This window comes from Centruroides vittatus, unplaced genomic scaffold (assembly GCF_030686945.1).
Source record: "Centruroides vittatus isolate TY-2023 unplaced genomic scaffold, ASM3068694v2 scaffold_1015, whole genome shotgun sequence".
Classification (NCBI taxonomy): Eukaryota; Metazoa; Arthropoda; class Arachnida; order Scorpiones; family Buthidae; genus Centruroides; species Centruroides vittatus.
The window spans coordinates 375482-397660 of NW_027122666.1; the positions used below are offsets into that span (position 1 = coordinate 375482).

The following is a 22179-nucleotide window of genomic DNA, read 5'->3' on the forward strand; positions in this document are numbered from 1 at the left end:
ATTATTAATTAAACTCTGAAAGATAATTAATTGCAATTGCAAAAAAGAATGTTATTAAAGATGAGTTTAGCTTTTAATTAATGAAATTTTTATGCCATTAAGAAGTTTAATGTTTTATAATTCTAAAATTATAATTTTAACTGCTGTCTTTTTAAGCTGTACCTCCTTCATAAATACTACTATAAATTAAATTAATTTAAAAATTATTATTAAAAGATTTTCATGCATTATTTAGTTTTTAAAGTATAAAACTTAAAGTTATAATTGATTAATTATAAACAGATTATAATCAATAAAGCAAAGTTTTTTCATTTAACAACTAACAATTGGGCTTTAGCAGTTCTGTGATTTATGCTTTCAACTACAGTAAATATATTGAATCTTTAAGCTATACCAATGTGTATTACATGAAGTTCAGTAAAATTATTTCACTTCTAAAAAAAAATTATGAAATGCATTTCATATAATCATTTTCTTTCTCCTTGAAGAATTATTTGACCTTCAATTAATAAATGAAAATTTTATTTGGTTGTTCTATAAATCTGAGACAGTCAAATTATACATATTCATTTATAAAATAAATAGCACACACTGTAAAGTTTTAATTAAATTATTTTGAAATTAAATTATCTGTCATTTGTTTCAAAATATACAGCAGTAATGAAATGCGGTAAGAAGTTAGTTATGATCAAAATTGTCACCCATAACCAAAATTGTGCCATGTCACCCAGTGCATTCAATATAAATCATTAAAAAAAAAGTTATTGAAAATGTCCAATTTGATATAAATTAAACAGCTTTCAAAACTGTTTTTTAATTGATAGTACAGACTAATGATTCAGTTCTGGTCATTTGCTGTGTTTAATTTAAATAGAATTGCTGTGCCGTGTGAATTAGGTCTATATTCTGATTCAGTTTGATTTAAATTGATGATATTTAATTAAATCTAATGTATATTATAGAAATAATTAAAATGGGAAATATTATCTACTCATAACAGGAACTCAAATATAGAAATGTATAGTTTATCTTGATCAGAAATGTTTTCATATTGTCCAATTTCATAATCATCTGATTTTTTTGTAGATTAGACATTCAATTCAATTTAATTAAACATTGAACATGGTTTGAAAACATTTGTGATAATGATAAAGTAGACTTCTATCTATGAATATACATACCTCTTATGATTTAGTATAATAGTGGTAACTTTATCATGCCAATATTGCAATAATAATTGTATTTAAAGCTCAGATGCCAGAATATAGCTTGATAAAATTGCATTTTTTTAGCACTTGAGTAACTCTATATCAAATTACTAATAACAATATTCTACATGGATTTTATACACTTGTAAAAATTGTTGGATTGAAGCTTCATCTTAGTTGAAAGAAATAATTATCTTCTTGCACCTGATTCTTACCAGAGAAAATTATTTTAAGAGCACTGTCTATTGGTGTTAATAAAATAGTTTATCCACGAAGTTATTTTATATAGAAACTGCATAGTCTTGAAGAAAGGAAGTGATGGATAGTCTAAAAAATTTGCTAATTATTAAAGTGTATTAAAATGGAAGGAATGCTATTTTATTATAAGAGAATTTTGAAAAAATTATCCAGATAAAATGGGATCGGGTTTTAATGGGACCTTCTCCATAGCAAATTATCAGATTAAATATGAAAGAGAAATGTGCTAACTTTTTATGTAAATTTCAAGCTATATTTTGACTATCAAAACAGATTTAAATTTTGAGAAATTCTTTTTAAAAATGTAAGACAATTTCCATAATCAATCACAATGCTACTTCTAAATCAAATATGAAGCCTTTCCCAGAGGAAAAGACTTGTGATTTCTACCTCCAAGTTTCTTTGTTTCATAACTGTTATGATTAAATTATGAGAACTATTGTTGCATTTATAGATTTTTCAATTTTTACACAGAAGAAAATTATTTAGTGTGATTTTTATCACATAATAAAATAACATTTAAGGATTTTTATCAAGGAACACACTATATGTTTCATATACTGATTGATTGATATTAAAAATCAATGATTTTTTAATTGAGTTCATCACCTATAAATATATAACATATTGGAATTAGCTTCAACTCCTTATTTTCTTGACAATAACATCTGTTACAATCATCATTTTTCTCTCTTCGTGGAGAAAAAATGAAAAAATGACCATGTATTATGCTTAATTTATCATCATTATTTTATATAATTTATTTAAAAGTTCAAAGCTCCACTCTTTAATATCATTAAAAATTTATTTCGCAGGACGAAAATTTTATCCTTGGACGTTTTATAATTTATGGAGAAAATTTTATCATCAAGAAATAATGATTTCTCTTACTAGCTATCTATTACAGGTTATTTTTAATTATGACAGTTTTTATCAGATTTTAATCTGCTCACAAATGATAATTGCAAAAGTTTATTTTATTTCACAACTTTTAAAGATACATTATGTACAATGTTACAGCGTTATCTTTAATATGGTAAGAGAGTCGCGATTACTATCTTTCTTAAAGCTACTAATCTTACAAAAGTTTAGCATCTGCCATTAAATATTCTGTACCTTAACAAGAGAGATTATGGAACATGTATTGGAATAATGTCAATGTTTATTCTACATCTATTTTCCAGCAGCAACAAATAATTTTCCAATTAGGTAACTTAATGATGATTAATTTTGTAGACTATTTTATGAATATATGCCAAACCAACTGCCGGGCTGTAACAAGGCTAATTATTAGCCTTGTTGCAATCCAGCCTGATGAATAATCTGACAGTTCACTTGGCATTACATCAAAAGTTGTAGACTTAGATCATCAAATAAAAATTTGTAATGAAAAAGTATCGAACGTTGGTACATCTTCATTCGATTCTTAAGTGTTTTAAGTTTGATAAAGAGTTATAAAGTAGCTTGAAAATGTTTGTTTGGTAAAAGTTTATTTCTTGTTTTTAGAATTTGTTGTTTGAAGATTTGATCCTCTCATTTATATTAACAAATAAAAATAACTCTATTTTTATTTGTTAATATAAATGAGATCTGCAACTGTTTTCATTTCCAAATTAAAATGCCCAACAAATTAAAAGTACTAAACAGCCATCTTCGTTGAATTCTAAAGCTTAGCATCTTTAACATCTGCATATCCCGTTGTACCGATTTGATTAATTCGTAATTGTGTTGAAGGCTATTTAAAAGTTGAAAGTAAAAATGATGATTACAAGTTTGATAATTTTGAACGCATTAAGATAATGGAAATGCCTCACCTTGCTTTCCAAGATACTAGATTGTTCTCCATTTCCTTGACAACTGGAATTCACTGTAAATCCATCTAATTATATGAATTAACATAGGGGGAAAAAATTGTTCTAATTAAGATTGAAAGGAAATGTCTAACAACAGAAATAGGAAATAACTTGTAACAAAAGTATTACCAAATTAAATTTCCAATATGAATTCTGTAGAAAGAAGTGAGTTTGTTTGCAAAGCATTGTGTAATTTTCATGGATTATTTCTGATGTCATGCTGTGGTTAAACAAGTTCATTCTTCCTGATAAAGATGAATAGACAAAATCTCACTTATGTGGCATATAATACAAACAGGACCAGAATAAATAGCATTTAACTGCTGCACTTGGTAAGTTTAAAATTATTAATTGATTTATGTCAAATTTATTTTAATTGAAATATAAATTTAGCAATTAAAATTAAGTAATTTCTGTAAAATGGAAATAATATTTTAGCCACAAATTCATTTTTTTTTACACGTTAATTATTTAACTATACTGTATAAAGTCATTCTATTCATGTTACTATTGCAAAAGCAATTATTGAATTGAAGAAGTATGATTCTAATGAAACTTGTCAAGCAAAATTAATTTTATAAATTAAAATCCATCTGCCCACAGATGCAACTAGAGTTAAAATGCTGTTTTCTGTCATTCAGAAATGCTATGATTTTACATAAAATTATTCAAAAATTGATTTTTACTGTTGTCTTATTCTCTCTCTCTCTTACTTAATTGAATTTGTCATAAATATTCTACGGCAAAAACATTACAGGAGCCTTTGCAAATATTTTATAAAATAATAAACAGTTAATAGTTTATTTTCAAGGATATATAAGAATTTTTTATTGCATTATATGTTATCATCTAAATAGTTTTTCCAGCCGCATGTATTTGCTGTTTATTATCATTTTGCATGTCTTTGTTATTAAATGTATTCCCTCATCATTTCCATATTCTGTCATTAATAAACATTTTAATTTAACACGAAACTGTCCGCAGATTGAATGATCCTATTGCTTCGTTTTATCCCTCTCTCTCGCCTGATTGAATTTGTGTCTTAACGGTTGGAGAACAAAATGTAGATTCTTTCTTCCTATCCCCAAATGATCTTCAGAACATAGTAAATGGGATAATATAATGGAATTTTCTGGGCCAAATTAATTTTATCAATTTAAAATCTATTTCTGACAGGTATATCGGGATGTTATTCGTCAGATAATTTGCCCATTTCTCCCGACGGTGCGCCTCGTTCCGGAGAAGAAAATTAAATTAACACCCGCAAAAAAATAAGCAAGATAATGCTTTAATAATGCGTAGATACCAGTTAATTACTATAAATCAGTATTAGAATTTAATTAAATAGTTCCAGAGTGAACACACTAAAGAGTGTGACACATTTTCAAACATTCAATTATAGATTTCTTTCCTCCCCTTTCGAAAGCCAGGCCAGAGAGTGGGAATGGCTCCACCACGTGTGTCTAGGTTTTTAATGGTCAAACTACAACATTCTCCATTGGGAGAGGCACCAACCTTAATGGGCTGTTGCCATGTTAACATTTTTCACTTCTACATCAGCCTGCACCCATTCTCCGGTGGTTTCACTTATCGTTGACAGAATAGGCACCATTCCGGCTTACCAGTCGAATTTACACCAAACCGATACCCATCAATCGACCATCGAAGAAGGGCAGCGATTAAATTTTGGGACAGTTGACTACACCATTGCTATGGTAACGGGGTAAGGACTCATACACCAGCCATTTTTTTTCTCCTGTTGGTTTTTGATCGCCATCCTGCAGTTTTTTCGCTTTGAATAACACGATTTTTGAGTAGTGGTATCTCGATCGATGCTTAGATTGTAACGTATATAGGTTAGGTTACGCGACTCCGTTCTACGTTAAGGGGGTTGCCACGTTTCCTACCCCTCAACCAAGTGAACCGATTAAAAGAATCGCTGCTCCTCTCTTATAAATTTTATAAGAGAGAATTAAATGTTTTTCTTTTTTTATAAGTATTTTAATGTTAATTAAATTAGAAGTTCGATTTCTGTGGGAGGGTCCTCGCTCACGTCGCCTAATCTGTTTAGAAAGGCTACAGTATATTAAACATGCCAAGTGAGTAACTTATCGATTTTACGATTTTAAAACATCGCTTTCGATTTAACGTGCGGTTAGAGAGAACTATACGATATTTTTCTTCGTGTCTAGAAGCCTTCGTTTAACTTTCCTACATTTCGTTTTTTCAATTATGGATGCGCTAATTGCGTGCATACTTAACGTACGCTCGCCGTATTATAGATTTTAATCTCCGTGACGCTCTCCTTGGCTATTCTTTATGACCTACGCGACTGGGACCCCGATTTTGTGTTCGGGGTTTAGCATTATTCAGTCGGCGGAGGGATGGAGCGGTCACGTGACCGCCACCTACGTCATCGCCGCCGAGGCGCGTGCTTCTAAATACTCCCTTTAACGATTTAAGAGCCCGTTTGTGATAGCCTCTAATTCACTTTAACGTTTTTTTCGACTCGCTAATGGTGTTTCTCGCTTGTTTACGAACTCGTTTCCGCCGGCGTATTACTAGATACGGTCTGCGCGATCGAATTTCGTCGCGGGCGTATAGGCTATCGGGGGAACCGTTCTCTCTCCCCCTTTTTTTTATTAATCACTCTCTCACCTCCTTTATTTCCTACATTCTGGTGTTCCATCCATTTCTGACACTCGACTACTCACAGTAATTGTTAGGTAGTATGCAGGTCGCAACGTTGAGAGCAGCTCTTTCGTTGGTGCGGATGGAAATCCTAAAAAGCCCAACAGTGGATCCGTGGAACCACGTATTAATCGCCGAATGTAGCGTCCACGTCACACATTCACCGTCGAATTAAACAGGTGGGCGACATCCGCCATTCTCATCCGTAACCGCTACATTCCGCCTGACGTTACGTGAAGGAGACGATTTGCACTAGTTTCCTCTTCATCTTCCAGTAGTGATGTACAGTACATTCAGACAAATGAAAACACCCGGGAATGTCGGGTAACATTTATATTTGGTTTCTAACTCGTTCCTGGATGCATATCATTATTTAGGAGAATAAGTGAGTGAATCATAATACCATAGTCCTATATTTAAAAAAAATCAATCCATTCATAAATAGCCAGCTTGATAATTCTTTTTCTCATGCCTAAAAAAATAATTAGCTTCCTTTCTAATGCAAATTTAAAGAGGAATTTTGAAAACTTCTCTAGTTTCTGGTAACAATTTACATTAACCTAGATTGGTATTTCTCATTGTAAACTATAGTAAATTATTAACCTGTTTTGTTGTAACCAGTTAGCATAAAATCTGATAAGAACTGACTGTGAATTATAAGCATTGCAACTAGGCAAAATATTACACATTTAATATTTTGCTACCTGTTAAGATTTATTGTTGTCTCGGATGTGATTTTGAATGTGTTTCCTGCTTGGATTTGGTTTCTGTAGTGTAATTCCTTATTTTGTTTGTCCTATTTCTGAAGTTAAACTGGTTTCTAACAAGGACGTAGCCTGTTTACAGTCATTACAACATTAAAATTTTTTTCGGTTGTAACTATTAAACTGTAATCGGTAATCCTATCAACTGTAAAGTCGTTTACTTAATATATTTTTAATTTATTGCTTAATTATTGAGCAGAAATATGTTAAAAATTTTATACACACATGTTTATTGTTTATCTAATTTTGTTAAATTTAATTTTTTTTTCCAGGTGATGAAGTTTCTGTTAGCCGCCTGTTAGCCACACATTAATTCCTGAATCATCATCATCAATGATAACAAAATGTGCTGCTGTCCAGAGGTATGTGTTTTGTCGTTTTTTAAAGTCATTATTTTTAAGTAATCCTGTTTATATATTCGTATAATGTTATGAAATCTAAATAATTTATCACTCCGCCGGTTTTAAATTATATATAAGCCATTTTCTGCATCATTTTAGAATGCAATTTTCTGCCATTGCTTGCATATGGCAGAAAATGCATATATTCATTTGTTTCTCCTTCATGAAAAGTTAAGCTGAGCCATAAAAATTATAATTAAAAAGGAAATGAACTTGCGCACTAAATATGTATACACACACACACACACACACCTTTTTTTTCATTAAAGTAGAACGGTCGGTTTATATATTATGTAGTAAGCATAACAAATCATAAATTTTTGTTGATTTGTTTCCTGCATTTTAAATGCAGAAAATGGAAATTTTGTGTCAGTAATATTTTTTAATATTTTATAAAAAAAAATTTTTATTTTTATTCTCGTGAATAACTGACAAACTTTTTAAAATATTCTTTAGGATATAGATTTATATGGTAATTAAATTGGTGGTATTTTTAGTTAATAATCAATCTCGTGCAACAAAATTCAGATACGTTGCCTTAATGATAGATTGGATAATGTTTGCTGAACAACCTCTTTTTAATTGCTTACTCTACTTATAATAATCTGTTACTCCGATCAATAAAGTTTTCATCTCTCTCCTAATCTTCCCCCCCCCCTTAAAATATTTGCACAATTAAAATTTTTGATTATGATAAATTTACTAAACAGAGTTTTCTTGCAACATTAAGTTTGTTAAATTGGATTCACAATGTATATTAATTAAATTAAAAACCATTAAAACCCATGTAAATACAGTAGAGCGTCAATAAGTGGAACGTTGGTAAGTGGAATGGCCGGAAAGTGGAACGATTTTCAGTCGGACTGTGTCGTGCTGAATCGAATGTTTTTGATACTAAATTTACTTCTAAAGTATAATTTTCATGTTTTTTATATTCTTTAATATATTTATTTTGTTTGTACAAAATGCAGAAATAATTTTTAACGATACGATAGCCTCGATGATTATTATAAAAATTTTCGTTAGGCTTAAAATCGACGAAAATTCAACACGTAGCGACACGCAACAGAGAAAAATTCAACAGGAAGCGATACGCAACGGAGAAAAATTTGAACATTGGACAGGTTAATGTATTTTTTCGTACAAAGTCGGAAACTGGAACAAATCATTAACTGGAAGGACCCCAGTCCCCAATTGGTTCCACTTTTCGACACTCTACTGTATCATTTATTGAATGTAAGGTTTATTAATTTGCAAAGAAGAATTTTCTTTAGCTATTTAAGAAGCCATGACTCGAATATTCTTTGTATTTAGATGATTAAAAAAAAATTCAGTATTTTTACCACAATGGAATGTTAGTTACTTAAATAATGAGTTTAGGCAGAATTTTTTATTAAAAGAAAAAATAGTTGTACCTGTTTGGTCTGGACATCTTCATTTGATTACTACATCTCCATCAGAAATAAGTGAAACCTGGTAGCTTGAAGTACGTAATGTGTAGTGTCATACTATTATGAATTAATGTATTACAGACTGCATTTTGGTGAAATTTGGGAATACATTTATATAGATTTTTAGCAAATATAACACATTACAATATGAAAAATAAGACCTCTGAAGAATTATCATTTGAAGAGACCCAAATGATAATTCCGATACAGCTAATTCTTGTTTGGCTAAAACTTTAATTAATAAGGTATGAAGCAATTTGAACTAACAGTAAGAGGTTAAGCTGATATCTCTACATTTATTGAGTTTGTTTGTATATGTAATACAATATATACATTATGCTGAAAATAGTAGTAATTATAAGCCGCATAATTAATGCAATTTTCTCATTTTTAACTTGGTAATAACTTAATAAGTGTTAGCTACTCTAAAAACTAGCATTAAAGCAGAAGTCCAGTCGGTAAAATTAATTGGTTTTTAAAAAAATACTGTTTATATATAAATCTTACAAAATTCAGCATTATAATAATTAACTAATTCAAAGTAAATCTCTTATATCATCGATTTAATGACATGATAACAATAGAGCTTTCTTAGAAGTCTGTTCAGCATCTTAATCACTAGTTTTCATCTCCAAATTGTTTTCGCTTCTCCATAAACTCATTAATGTGCTGTCGATATTCTATACACAGATCTCCTAGAACGAAGATTATTACTTACTTAATTTGGAAATGGCAAAAGTTTCACTTCACCAATGTTATAAAAAGCAATTGTTAAGTTTTTCTAATTATGTTATAATGATGAAGATATAAAATTGTACCTGAAAATATAACTTCTGTTTTAATTCTCTTATAACAGGGAGCAACATGTATGTTAGTATTTTCCATTTGTGCTGCCGTCTTGGGAATGTTCCAATTTGGATACAACACAGGTGTTGTTAATGCTCCTCAAAATGTAAGTTGGTATTTTATTGATTTATATACTTTGAACAAAGTATATAAATTTCATATATTATTTCATACCATTTTTTCATATAATTTACCAATAAGATCTATTATTTGAATGAAATTAAATTGTGAGTTCTATTATTTTTTCTCATGGTAGAATTGCTGAAATTCTGACTAGCAGTAATAGAATCGTGAGATAAAGTATTTCGATCTTACTTTTATGTTACTAATTGTTAGAAAATTGCAGAAAATACACTTGCAACCGAAATAAAAAATAAAAAATTATAAGATTGGTGGTTAGTAGTTCCAATTTAATCAATAGGATTTTCCACTCTGTTTGTCTTTCTCAATTAAATTAACAATTAAATTTTTCAACTGGAAAATTCCTCTTTAAAAATATATATACTATATTATTAAAGAAGTTTTCAAGAACATTTTTCCAGTTGATATAATTTAATAATATATAATTTTATCATTTTTATTTATTACATCAGAGAAGAATACTTACTTAAGGTCTTAATCTTTTTTCTACAATCAAATATTAAACATTATTAAAAATTAGATTTTTTGTGTGTGTTTGTGTACTAAAGAATCTATTTTAAATATACTTATAAAGCATTAAAAATTACATGTTTTTATGATAAAACTATTTTTAAAATTAATTTTATACTGAAACTACCTGGAGTAACTGTTGATCCATTTGTATAATATGAATGTTAGAATGCTTAGATATGTGCCTTTAACGTATTTTATGTAAGTCAGATGGAATAAATACATCTAAAGGTTGGTTTTAACTACTTTTGATAGCCAACTGCAATAGTAGACTTATATTACACATTTAAAATCATATTGCACATAAATACAATGGATACTTGTCTCTTATATGCTTTGATTAGATGGTTTGCACAACTAGAAGATACTCTTTATCTTGATATGGAGTTGAAAAATGGGCATTATCAATGAGGATAAATTTGTCTAAATGAAACAAAAATTAAATATGAGCTAATTAATAAAGTACATGACATTTTATCAGATTCCAGCAAAAAATAATATAAATTGTGTAACATAATTAAAATGTGTTTTTATTTGAATGCAAAGATAAAAACTGTAGATATTTACAAGTTAAAAATCAATAAAAGTATCACAATAGAATAGGAAAGTTACTGAAATGAAACAGATAAACGAATGTACTGTACTTATAAACATTTTAAATAAATAATGATAGGTTGCACTGTTGTAAACATTGAACTAAACTACCATGAATTTTAATTTAAATGTTGTAGTTTGTAATTTTATAGTTGCATTATTCTATCTACAGTGTATAAAATTTCTGACAAGCATTACATTTATGTTTAAATTCATAATATACTATTAAAAGTTCTGTATAATAGAAGAAACACACTAAAATGATAAAATAACAGAATGTCTTCACATGTTTTTTCTTACATCTTTGGTTTATAACAAAGTCATATGACTGACTTGACTGTTATTTGGAGGCTCTTCTCCATTGTAATACATAAAATTTGTTAAAATCATTCTTCTGCCAGTGACAAAATGTATTATTGATAAAAAGTTAAAGACAAATATATTTCAGTTAAAAGTTCTGTATAATAGAAGAAACTAAAAACATTGTCTTTATATTTATGTTTGTAACACAAGTTGTTTTACAAAGACAAATATAAAGACAGTTTTAGTTTTTTATTGCATTTTTTCTATTATATGGGGCTTTTAATTTCCCTGGACTTCTTCCAGTATTGTAATGTACTGTTTAATTGAAAACTTGCAATTTAATTTAATTATGAAGAAATGCTTTAGTTTAAGTTCAATTTTTCTTAGTAAGATTTTGAATATTTATGAAAAAATGAGCAATTATTTATTGTGACACTGTCACAATGCCAGGCTGCAATTTTTAATTTAATTAAAATATTAGCTCGCCACCTCAAATCAGTAATGACTTGCCTCTGTACATCATGCTTTTCCTTTAACAATAGAATCGTGCTGGTCATTTAACACCTTTCAAGGGAAAATTTTTGGATTGAAATAACATGACTTCTGGTTTGCATCAGAAGTTTGTATATAGTTAATAGGCCTCCTGCCCCCAAGGTTTCCATATCTGGTCTTGTCTTTCATCTATCTAACTCCATTCTCGAGATTAAGGAAAGACAGACAATGACAGTGGAAATTTATAGGTCTATAATTTTTTCGAATTGCAGCCCAATAAGAGAAGTTCTTTCCCATTATATAAAGCAGCAATTCGTTCTTAATTTTTATCATTTATTATTACAGCTAATATAAGAATTTGAATTTAATATTTTTTGTCTGATAAACTATCATTAATAACCAGAACAGAAGTGGCCATCTCCAAAAGATATATTACTGTTTGTTTGTTAGTGAAAGTGTAACTTATTCAATTATTTTCTATGAGTTATATGCTTGCTCTAAATTAATGACAGATCTATAACAAGTAATTTAGCAGCTTCACATATTTAAAAGAAATGACCTAAAGGAAGGGTCAACTACACTATTTGATGTGTTCTTGTGATATGAAAAACTATACAAGAAATTTGAAATATTAATATTTAACACAATCCAATTGGAGTAATGTATCCTCATAGACATGCTAATACTTTATAGAGGTCCAAAGATTTAAAAAATTATATTATTTATTGATTTTAATTATCCATCAACAAATTAATATACTTAAAATTTGTTTTGTGCTTTAGGTGATAAAGGAATTCATTGCTGATATATACAAAACTCGTACGGGACATGCCATTGCAGATAACTTCAAAGATCTTTTATGGGCAATAACTGTTTCTGTATTTGCAATTGGTGGCATGGTTGGTGGAATTAGTGGAGGATCAATAGCAGATAAATTTGGAAGGCAAGTATAGTAAATAAATCATTAAAAACACTTTCAATATATTTGCTTGTGATTAAGTTTTAGAATTTATTAAATTGCCAGTTTTTTTACAGGAAAGGAGGACTTTTATTAAACAATATAACTGGTATTGTAGGAGCTGGTTTCATGGGATTCAGTAAAATTTCTCGAAGTGTTGAATTGCTCATTATCGGACGTCTTATTATTGGATTTAATTGTGGTATGTAAATAAGAAAATCTATATAAATAAGACTGGAAGGCAATTCAGTTATTATTTTATTATTTTTTTTAATGTAACAATTAATTACAAAATTTTTAGATAATTTTCTAACTATTTTAGGTTTGAATACTGCACTTGTGCCAATGTATCTTTCTGAAATAGCTCCACTTACGTTAAGGGGAGGCCTTGGTAAGCAGTTTTTTTTTTTTCAAAGTATAAATTAAGCATATTAAGAATGTTGAAGAACTTTAATTATAATTTTTTTTTTTATACATAAATGTCAATCAGACTGTAAACAACATTAATTTATATTTTTTTAAAATAATTTTTTAATTTTATGTAACTCAAAGTTTAATATTTTAGATACACACACACACACACACACACACACACACACACACACACACACACACAAAATGCCCAGGGATAACTGACCATAGAAGAGTAATGCTGGTAAGTTTATGCCAGAGTTTGTTGCATGAATAGAGGAAAGGTTTTGGTTAATTTGTTAATACCATGGGTTACTCTTTAACTTCACTTCATTTTCTCAATTGTCAGCATTAAATTCTGGCATTAACAAATTAACCGAAACATTCCTCTATGTAACAAAAGCCAGCCCCAGCTTACATGTGGCATGAACTTCCCAACATTGCTCTCCTATGGACAGTTATTCATGGTAAATCCCAAAAAACTAATGAAAGTTTCATTAAGCCCTGGTCACACTATGCGATTTCCAGCCACACAGGCGACCGCAACTGCAACAAGTGCGAGTCGCGCGCGTCTTCTCGTGGTCACACATTGTTCGTTGATGTTGCAACTCAGAAACACGTGACCCTATAATAAAACAATAAAATTACAGTAGCTTGTTTTTGACTACTTCCGTGAGTTTATCGACATTTTACGTTCTACTTCAGAGTATTTACGGAATTTTAGCTACTTTTCTTATTAAAATAGCAAACAGTTCCTTTTCTGGAATGAATAAAAGAAAAAAGGCGATAATTTTGTTAGAGCTGGCGAGAATATACGAAGAGAAAAATAAGAAAAAACGTTCGTGCTGGGTTAAAACTTGGCGAAATGAAAATCAACGGGCTAAACAATTGTGCTTTCACCAGCTGATGAATAAATTAAGGTTTTTGGGTGCCGAAGGTTATAGGGGATATATCCATATGAATATAATTTATATTTATATATAATTTAGGCGAAACATTTTGTAGTTTGGCATATCAATTTAGAGTGGGCCATAATTCGATATCAGTCATTATCCCAGAAGTTTTGGATGCTATTTATCAATCTTATAAAAGTGAATACTTGAGAATAAGTGTTGTTTAGAAGAAAGCTTGAATGATTTAATTCATTTATAATCGATATATTTTTTTCTTTTATATCAGCATTTATTTTATTCAATTGTATATTATTAAAAGTAATCAAACTTTTTAAAATAAATCTAACAATAACTTTTATAAATTCAGATTTGATTTATATCAAATATAGCATTTAAATGTACTGAAACTGAGGTAATACAAATGTTATAATCAAGGTATGTTGACAAATGCACAACACGAAGTATGACGTGGCACAAAGACGTTTTCTGATTGGATGCATGTTTGCAACTGTCACGAGTAGAACAAACTTTTTGTTTCTAGTTGTGGTTGCAGTCGTGCCAGTTTTTGAAGGTGATTACTAGTTAACGGAAATAGCCATTGTGGTTGCAGTCGCCCGCACGGCTGGAAATCGCATAGTATGACCAGGGCTTTAGTTATATAGATTATCATCATAAAAAATATAACCAAGAAAATAAGTACATATAAATATATATTATACCATAGGTTTTGGCTAAGGTTTATTACCTTGCAACAGGAAATGAGTGGGTAAAAATTAAAAGAAATACTTACTCATACATTTTCAGAACTATCAACACTGTTTATTGACTATTTTATGGGTTACGGCTACAACATTTGAAATAATTACTGTTTACAGTTACCCAGTTTAATATCTTCCAGCTCAGTTATGTTGATGTTTGTTTTTATGATTGTCAGAATCAAAATTTTGATTATCATCTCCTAGTTGAAACTGACCATCTTCAATTAGTTTTCTTAATTATCCTTCAGCTGATAACCTTTAACTTGTGAACTCAATTGTGTCTTTCCCACACTCAATATTTGATATTTATAATTTTATTTCTAAAAATGTTTTCATAAACCTTGGAATAGAAAGTATTATCTCAATATGGACAATCTGAAGAGAGAGAATTTCTTGCCTGTCATTCTAAACTGTGTTATTCTGTATATAGTGCAGTATATCAACATGTTTCTCTGAATTTCAAACCAGAGTTTATTTGAGAGTTGGGTTTATTTTAACATCGGCTTTATTTCCAAAATTTAATTGATGAAATCCAGTACGGTACTGGACCAAATATCTGGCTTACAGAAATCTGGAATTACCAGAAAAGCAACTATTTTTGAATTTGGTAAGCTGTAATACAATTGTAGTTCATCACATAACCAGTTTGTTTTAGTTTCTATGGTGTACAGTACATGTTGCACAGTGCCAGTTCCAGTGAGACTGCTGGTAATTTTGTTTTTACCTTCCCTTGTTTATTTTACATTTTATGTTTAGAAAACCTGAAAATCCTGAAATTTGGGCCACTTCCAGTCCCAAGCTTACCAGATATTTGGTCCAGTAGTGAATATGATTTTTACATAAACAATAAACTGATGACTGGATGACAAAGGTGATTAGGATATCAGCCTATTTCTCTGTAGACCCCAAATTGAGTTCAGGGGAATGAAGAATACTGGAAATTTTTCATGATCAATCTGTCTTGGATATTTTGGATCCCTTTCATCATCACCCGTTGCCTCTTCTGGCCAAACCCATGATGGGTATGATTAAAAAGGCCCTTTTAATGCTCACAGTGCAGAATGAATATTACTACTGTTATTTTTTTTTACTCTTTCATAAAGTAAATCAAAAATTACAAAACAAAATTATGAAAGTTTTCTTAGATTGGCTGTTAAATAAATTTGGAATGAAAAATTGAAGATTTAAGTTTAATCTATTAACATATCAAATGCAAAATAATTAACATTAATTATTCAGACTTGCTTGCTTAATAGTTTTGTAAAATAAAACAAATTCTTACAATCTACAATTTTGTATATTCAAACTTTTTGAAATTCCAAACAAAATTAGAATAACAAAGTCCAGCTGAAAATTTAAATTAGTAAAAATTAGGATATTTAAAATTTATGTTGCTCTTATTTAAAGTACAGGGTATTAAATGCTAATAATAATAATAATAATAACAATAATAATAGATTTTTCTAATTCCATTTTAAAATCTTAATTTGTATTTTAGGTACAGTGAACCAACTAGGGGTTACGATAGGACTCCTCCTTTCACAAGTGCTGGGCATAGAGCTCATTCTTGGTACAGATAAAGGATGGCCATTTTTATTTAGTGAGTATCTTCTGCATGTTTTTGTTTGTGAATGAAAATAACTTTGACAATACTGTTATATGATGATGAAACTCTGATCTAAAAGGTATAGCAGTAATTCCTTCTGCATTGCAACTTGTGCTCTTGCCCTTATGCCCCGAAAGTCCTCGATATTTGCTCATTTCAAGACAACAAGAAGCATTAGCCAGAGAAGGTTAGGATTAATCTAGTTTTTTTTTTATCGTATAATTCTGGCTTTATAAATAAATGTTTATTTATCATTACAGCTTTAGTAAGACTACGGTGCTCAAATCATGTGGAAGATGATCTCGAAGAAATGAAAGCCGAAGAAAGAGCGCAGCAACAAGAAGCACAAGTATAAATAATATAATTCGCTAATTTTTATTATTTGATTTTAGAATACTTTGTTTTCCAAATGATGCAAGTTTTTAATTTTTTTCAGATAAGTATGTGGCAGCTAATTTGCAGTAAATCTCTTCAATTACCCCTTATTATAGGAGTTGTGATGCAGTTATCTCAACAGCTTTCCGGAATTAATGCTGTGTGTATTGTTGTTGGCATAATATTTAAAAATAAATAAGGGTATTTTGCTTTAATTTGAAATTTTTTCTTGCAGGTTTTTTACTATTCAACAGGTTTATTCACTGCCGCGGGCCTCTCTCAGCTTTCGGCTATGTATGCGACAATTGGAGTTGGTGCAGTCATGGTCATAATGACTCTCGTCTCCATTCCTTTCATGGACCGAGCAGGGCGCCGCACTCTTCATCTTTATGGATTGGGTGGAATGTTTATTTTTAGCATATTTATCACAATATCACTTCTTGTTAAGGTAAACTTCAACTTTTTAAAAAATTTATTTAAGAAAGCATTTTTATTTTAAAAATTTAATGATATATTTTAGTTCCTATACCACTGGGTTACATACTTAAGTGTTATCAGTACTCTTGCTTTTGTAGTCTTCTTTGCTATTGGTCCAGGTAGACTGTTTTGCTTAATTTTTAATTATTAATTTTGGGTGTAAAAATGCATTTACATGATATTCTTTTTGTTAAAGGATCAATTCCGTGGATGATAACAGCTGAGTTGTTCTCTCAAGGTCCCAGACCTGCCGCAATGAGCATAGCAGTGTTAGTTAACTGGTTTGCAAATTTTACAGTGGGTCTCGTTTTCCCACAGATGCAGGTAAATGTCACGAAATATTTCATCGAAAAGACTATAAAAATGGCAAAATTAAATATTTTATTTTACAGCGATGGCTGGAGAATTACACATTCCTTCCATTTACATTTTTTCTTGCCATATTTTGGACATTTACATACAAGAAAGTTCCAGAAACGAAAAATAAAACATTTGAAGAGATATCGGCATTGTTTAGGAGGGACGAAATCATTAATATAAACGGAGTATCGATACCAAAGAAGTCATTGCAAGGAGAATTGGTGTTTGAAGAGAAACCAGTAGAAACATGTAAGACTAAACTTTGATATATTTGTTTATTTGTTTCATAATGTTTGCACTGCAGCATATTTTCTGTATTTTTTTTATTTTCATTAGTTTTTTTTTTATTTGGTATTTTTAATTTAACGATTTTTATTATTATTATTGGCGATTTGAATACTTGCACTAGCTTCTTTTATTACTGTTAAATAAGGAAAATTAACATTTGCTTCAAGTAATTATATGGAAAGTTTATTTTTAGGTATTATTAATTACAATATTATCAATTTTGGTGAATTGTTTACAAAATTTATGTAACTGCACTTGTTCAATATTGTTAACAACATAAGTATTAATAACAATTTGCACTTGATTGCTTTGAATTTTTCATTTTTTTTAACTATAACACCAAGAGTAATGTAAGTAAACAAGATTAATTAATATATAAAAAGCCGCACTGCAAACAAAAAAAAAATTTACTTAGCTACATCGTCCTTTTATTTATACAGTGAATAATCTGTAAAGTTGTTTCTGGCTCTAATATTCTAAAATATGAAGGTGCAAAATTGATGAAACACTCATAATTTGGATTAGGTGGTGTTCTTTGTCCTTCACTCTATTTAATGGACAGATTGTAGAGTATTCTAAGTAAACTTGCACTTTGATGATGCTAAAATCCAGTATGCCTGTTATAACAGTTTAAAATATTTATCAACACAAATGTTACCTTACTAAGCAAACTATTATATTTAAATAATAATAATAATCATTTTATGGAGATAGTTACGTTGGCTATTATCCATTATCACGCAATTAGCATACTTTATTTTATTCACAAATCTTTCAAACAATATAGAATTGGTTATTTAACAACATTTATTGCTATTTTTGTGTATTACTGATCAGTGATTTGGTTGGAAAATTAATTAATCTTAAATCTTTTGACAGTTTTTAAAGTAATTTGTATCAAAGTAAATTAGATTCCTTTTTTTAATTCTCAATGTTAGGATTTGTGTGTAGATTAATCACTGTTACATAAGCGGATGACTACTTAGAAAGAAATGCAATATCAAGCATTTATTAATTAAATTAATGAAAATAGTTAATGAAAAAAAAATAAATGCACACTAATTTGGAGGTAAACCCTTTCATGTAGGCTTCAATTATTTTTTTTAAAATGCAATTTTGCTTTCATAAATTGTTCTGTCCCAAGCTTTTATTCAAAAGCTTAATAGTCTCAGTACTTTATTTTAAAGAGAACCAGAGAAATCACTTCAGAAGTTTGCAGTGTGTTTGGCTGGAAAGACTTGCATGATTAACTTTCTCATTTGAAAAATTATTTAACATTCTGCACAAACATTGCAAACATAATTTATGATAGCCCATATGTGTGTTCAGGTTTAAATTTTTGGAATATTCTTAGAGGCATTAAATATAATAATGTACAGTTTTAACGGATTTCAAATGTTCTGTACAATATTTTTCCAAGATTCAACGATCACTATTTTTAAATTTTTCATATTTTTAATATAAATTTGAAAAAAAAAAGAAAACTTAAACCATTAATATGATATGAAATTACTTGAAAGCATTAGTTAATTTGATATTTTGCAAAATTATACATTCCAAATTTTGCTAGAATATTTTTACTTGAAAGTATATCAGCCTCCTACAGCTGTTTTTTATGACAGTTCTGTGAAAGAAAATGTATTTTCTTTTTTTTTAGATTAGTTATTGAGTCATATAACTTTTTGTAAATATGTTTTTTAATTGTGTGTGTATATATATATATTTTTAATGAAATTATATTTGAAAAACTGGTGCTAAAATTATATCCTTTCTGCTATTTTTTCCCACCTTAGATCACTAATTCTCTAATGCAAAATGATCTAAAAAAAATCTGTAAAAAGTATAAAAAAAATTAAATTAAATTTGCTCAAAACCTGAAAATGAACATATTCCATATGAGTTGTTATTATTAAGTTTATTTTTTTTTTAATAAAAATATATATATTTTTATTTACCCTGTATAATTATTTTTAATAAAGTTTAATTTTGCAAGAGTTATCTCTTTAGTTCTTTACTAGTATGTAAGCAATAGCATTGCGTTTTTATTTTGGCGGAGAGAAAGTGGCGGAATGTTGCCTCTGCTTTCTCTCCGTGGTGCACCTAGTAACATTAATTCGGTAGGCTTTTTACAATGTTTAAGTTGTTAATTTTCATTAGAAAGTGTTAGAATTTAATTTTGGTTTTCAATCTTTAGTTAACCTAAAATTTACTCTTCAGATGGCACATTTCAAGCGGGAGGGTGGCACTATTACATGGAGAGACACGCTCTGTGAGACGCTCCGTTCTTTTGCGACGGCATCGATGGGACTGCTCTCTGCGGTGCACACCCTACCTTTATTTGAAGTTTTAAGTGATCTATTAATACCGTAGGTTGGGAAATTAGGAATTGTATTTTCTGTTTATCTATTTCCCTATATTGTATTTGTCAAATGGCTGCTTGATATAGGGATTGCCAATGGTTGAAGTTATGTTTATTAAGTGAAGAAGGTGTGAGCTACAACCTATGTCTCTTTCAAACAAGGCTACCTCCATCATTACCATCATTGTCACTATGGGCAATACCGCAGTGGAAAAAAATTGGTGGAATTTATACCCAACCACGTCGAGGAGCAGCTATGACAAAGATCTCCCAGGAACCGTTTACCGGTTCCGCTCTACAGATTGACAGGTGATTAGGAACGAGACAACAGTCAAAATATCATGTTTTGTATGATATCGTTATATGTTACTTGCATGTCTTTTTAACAAATTGCACGTTTGTGTCTGCCTGCATATCTTTCTTTCGTTATGTAGTGTGGAAACGGAACCACTTTGTGTCGACCGTGCCCAGTTTGTTTTCCTTGTAAGTGTACTTGTTTTTTCGATTATGGGACCAACAGTATCATTTTACTTATATTATGTTACGCCTTCGGTTTTTTTTTATGGTGATAATCAAGTTTCAGATTACTCTTTTATCGGGAAAAATATCCATCCTACGGAAACACACAAAACACACACACACTCACTCACTCACAAACATATCTACGATTACTTGTGACAAACTTGTATGCAAATTTTACATCTTTGAATTAATACTTTTCTATTAAAGCACCGAAACAAAAGGAAAAAAATCAGAAATTATCATGTAATTATTGAACATATCGTGATAACAGTTGAACTTCCCGAAGTTTATTGTTAATGTACGTCAATGTTATTTGTAGTTAAAAGATAAATTGATTTTTTACTTTAATTATTATACATATGTATATATAATATATATATTTAAAAAAAAACAAAAAAAAAACAGCCAGAATTTCTTGAAATTATGCAGTTTACCAAGACAAAACTTTTTCCTCCATCCAATTATATTATCATTATCAAAACTAATCTTGTTAAAATTTAGTGTATGATATAAAGTGCCTTTTTTTATTATTATAATGCTCTCTACATATTGAGCTATCCTCCGGATAAGTAATGACACGCAACTGCAGACATTCATAAAAAAAAACTTCCACAGCATAAATGTTCAATGGCCGATTTACGAATTGTTGTCTTTTCATTTTAACACAATCTTTATTCGTTTTCCATATTATGCCTAACCAAAGACAGTGACGAGTCAAGATGCCGCCAATGCCGTTTCACTTGAATTAATCGATAAAAAGTGCCTCGACGTTTGAAGCATTTAAACACACTACATAAATTTAAACTTGAGTTAAAAGCAATATTGGACATAGGGCTTCCAGCTGCTTTATTCGATAATTTAAATATTTCGTCCGGAGGGCTCACTAGTTGACAAGTTGCTTAAATGCACGATCCGTAGTAGTCAAGTTCTCGATTCTCTAAACATATCAGATACGTCAAATTAATTTTTGCATCTAGTTTTTTCACAGTTATTTTAGGAAACGATAGTGATTCTGCCCATATTTTGCAGTCCGGTGCAATCGAACATGCGAGTCGATGCCTGCAGATCTAAAATTTCATAATTTAATGTTAATCAGATCACTTTGTTATATATATTTATCTGTAATATTTCATTTGTTTTTGATGTTTTTCTTGTATTGCATGTGTATCTACATCCTATTATTAATAAAATGATGTATAGAATGCATTGGTGTGTGTGTGTCTCATTGCATGAGTTGTCGTCCGGTAGTCGAGCATGCTACTGGTTTACGTCCACTGTGTGTTGTAACTGTAAATAAATCGACGATGCGACATACAAATTATGCATTCTCAATGTCATTGCCATTCTCCGAATGGAAAATTCTCTAAATTGGAAAAGTTTGTAAAGATACAAAAGCTACGTCTGACAAATTTTGTTCTCGCGGCTACTCTCTATTGATTGCACAGCACATTGTGTAAAACAATAATTAATCATTTATTAATCGAGAAATTTAAATAGGTTTCGTTCAGATAAAGCTAATTTTTTAGATACTTATTAAAGTAGCTTTGTTACAAACCTAAACACATGGCAAAAATAATATCAAAGAATACACCCAGGACTATCAAGTTGGTATGAAGTAATAAAGATTCAATTCACAATGAGCAAAGGCATTTTTATTTTC

General features: G+C 29.7%; 1 protein-coding gene and 1 long non-coding RNA gene across 3 annotated transcripts in view; one reads left to right on the plus strand and one right to left on the minus strand.

Annotated features, from left to right (window-relative positions):
• Window positions 1-21725, plus strand: part of Glut1 (Glucose transporter 1) — a 30952-nt gene extending 9227 nt beyond the window's left edge. Inside the window, exons 2-15 of one of the 2 annotated variants that reach the window (XM_067283826.1) lie at window positions 7047-7136; window positions 9483-9578; window positions 12295-12455; window positions 12548-12672; window positions 12793-12861; window positions 16031-16132; window positions 16218-16325; window positions 16399-16487; window positions 16575-16673; window positions 16749-16961; window positions 17034-17109; window positions 17187-17314; window positions 17383-17599; window positions 19856-21725. In XM_067283826.1, the coding sequence (XP_067139927.1) occupies window positions 7119-7136; window positions 9483-9578; window positions 12295-12455; window positions 12548-12672; window positions 12793-12861; window positions 16031-16132; window positions 16218-16325; window positions 16399-16487; window positions 16575-16673; window positions 16749-16961; window positions 17034-17109; window positions 17187-17314; window positions 17383-17599; window positions 19856-19911 (1557 nt within the window). In that variant the 5' untranslated portion in view covers window positions 7047-7118 and the 3' untranslated portion in view covers window positions 19912-21725. The remainder of the gene's footprint in view (window positions 1-7046; window positions 7137-9482; window positions 9579-12294; window positions 12456-12547; window positions 12673-12792; window positions 12862-16030; window positions 16133-16217; window positions 16326-16398; window positions 16488-16574; window positions 16674-16748; window positions 16962-17033; window positions 17110-17186; window positions 17315-17382; window positions 17600-19855) is intronic. The other variant, XM_067283827.1, reaches the window with a different exon arrangement.
• Window positions 9173-9539, minus strand: LOC136986335 (uncharacterized). The gene is made up of 2 exons (XR_010882460.1): window positions 9445-9539; window positions 9173-9321 (listed from the first exon to the last, which is right to left on the minus strand). It is a non-coding gene; the product is annotated as an uncharacterized lncRNA (long non-coding RNA).
• Window positions 21726-22179: the final 454 nt, after the last annotated feature.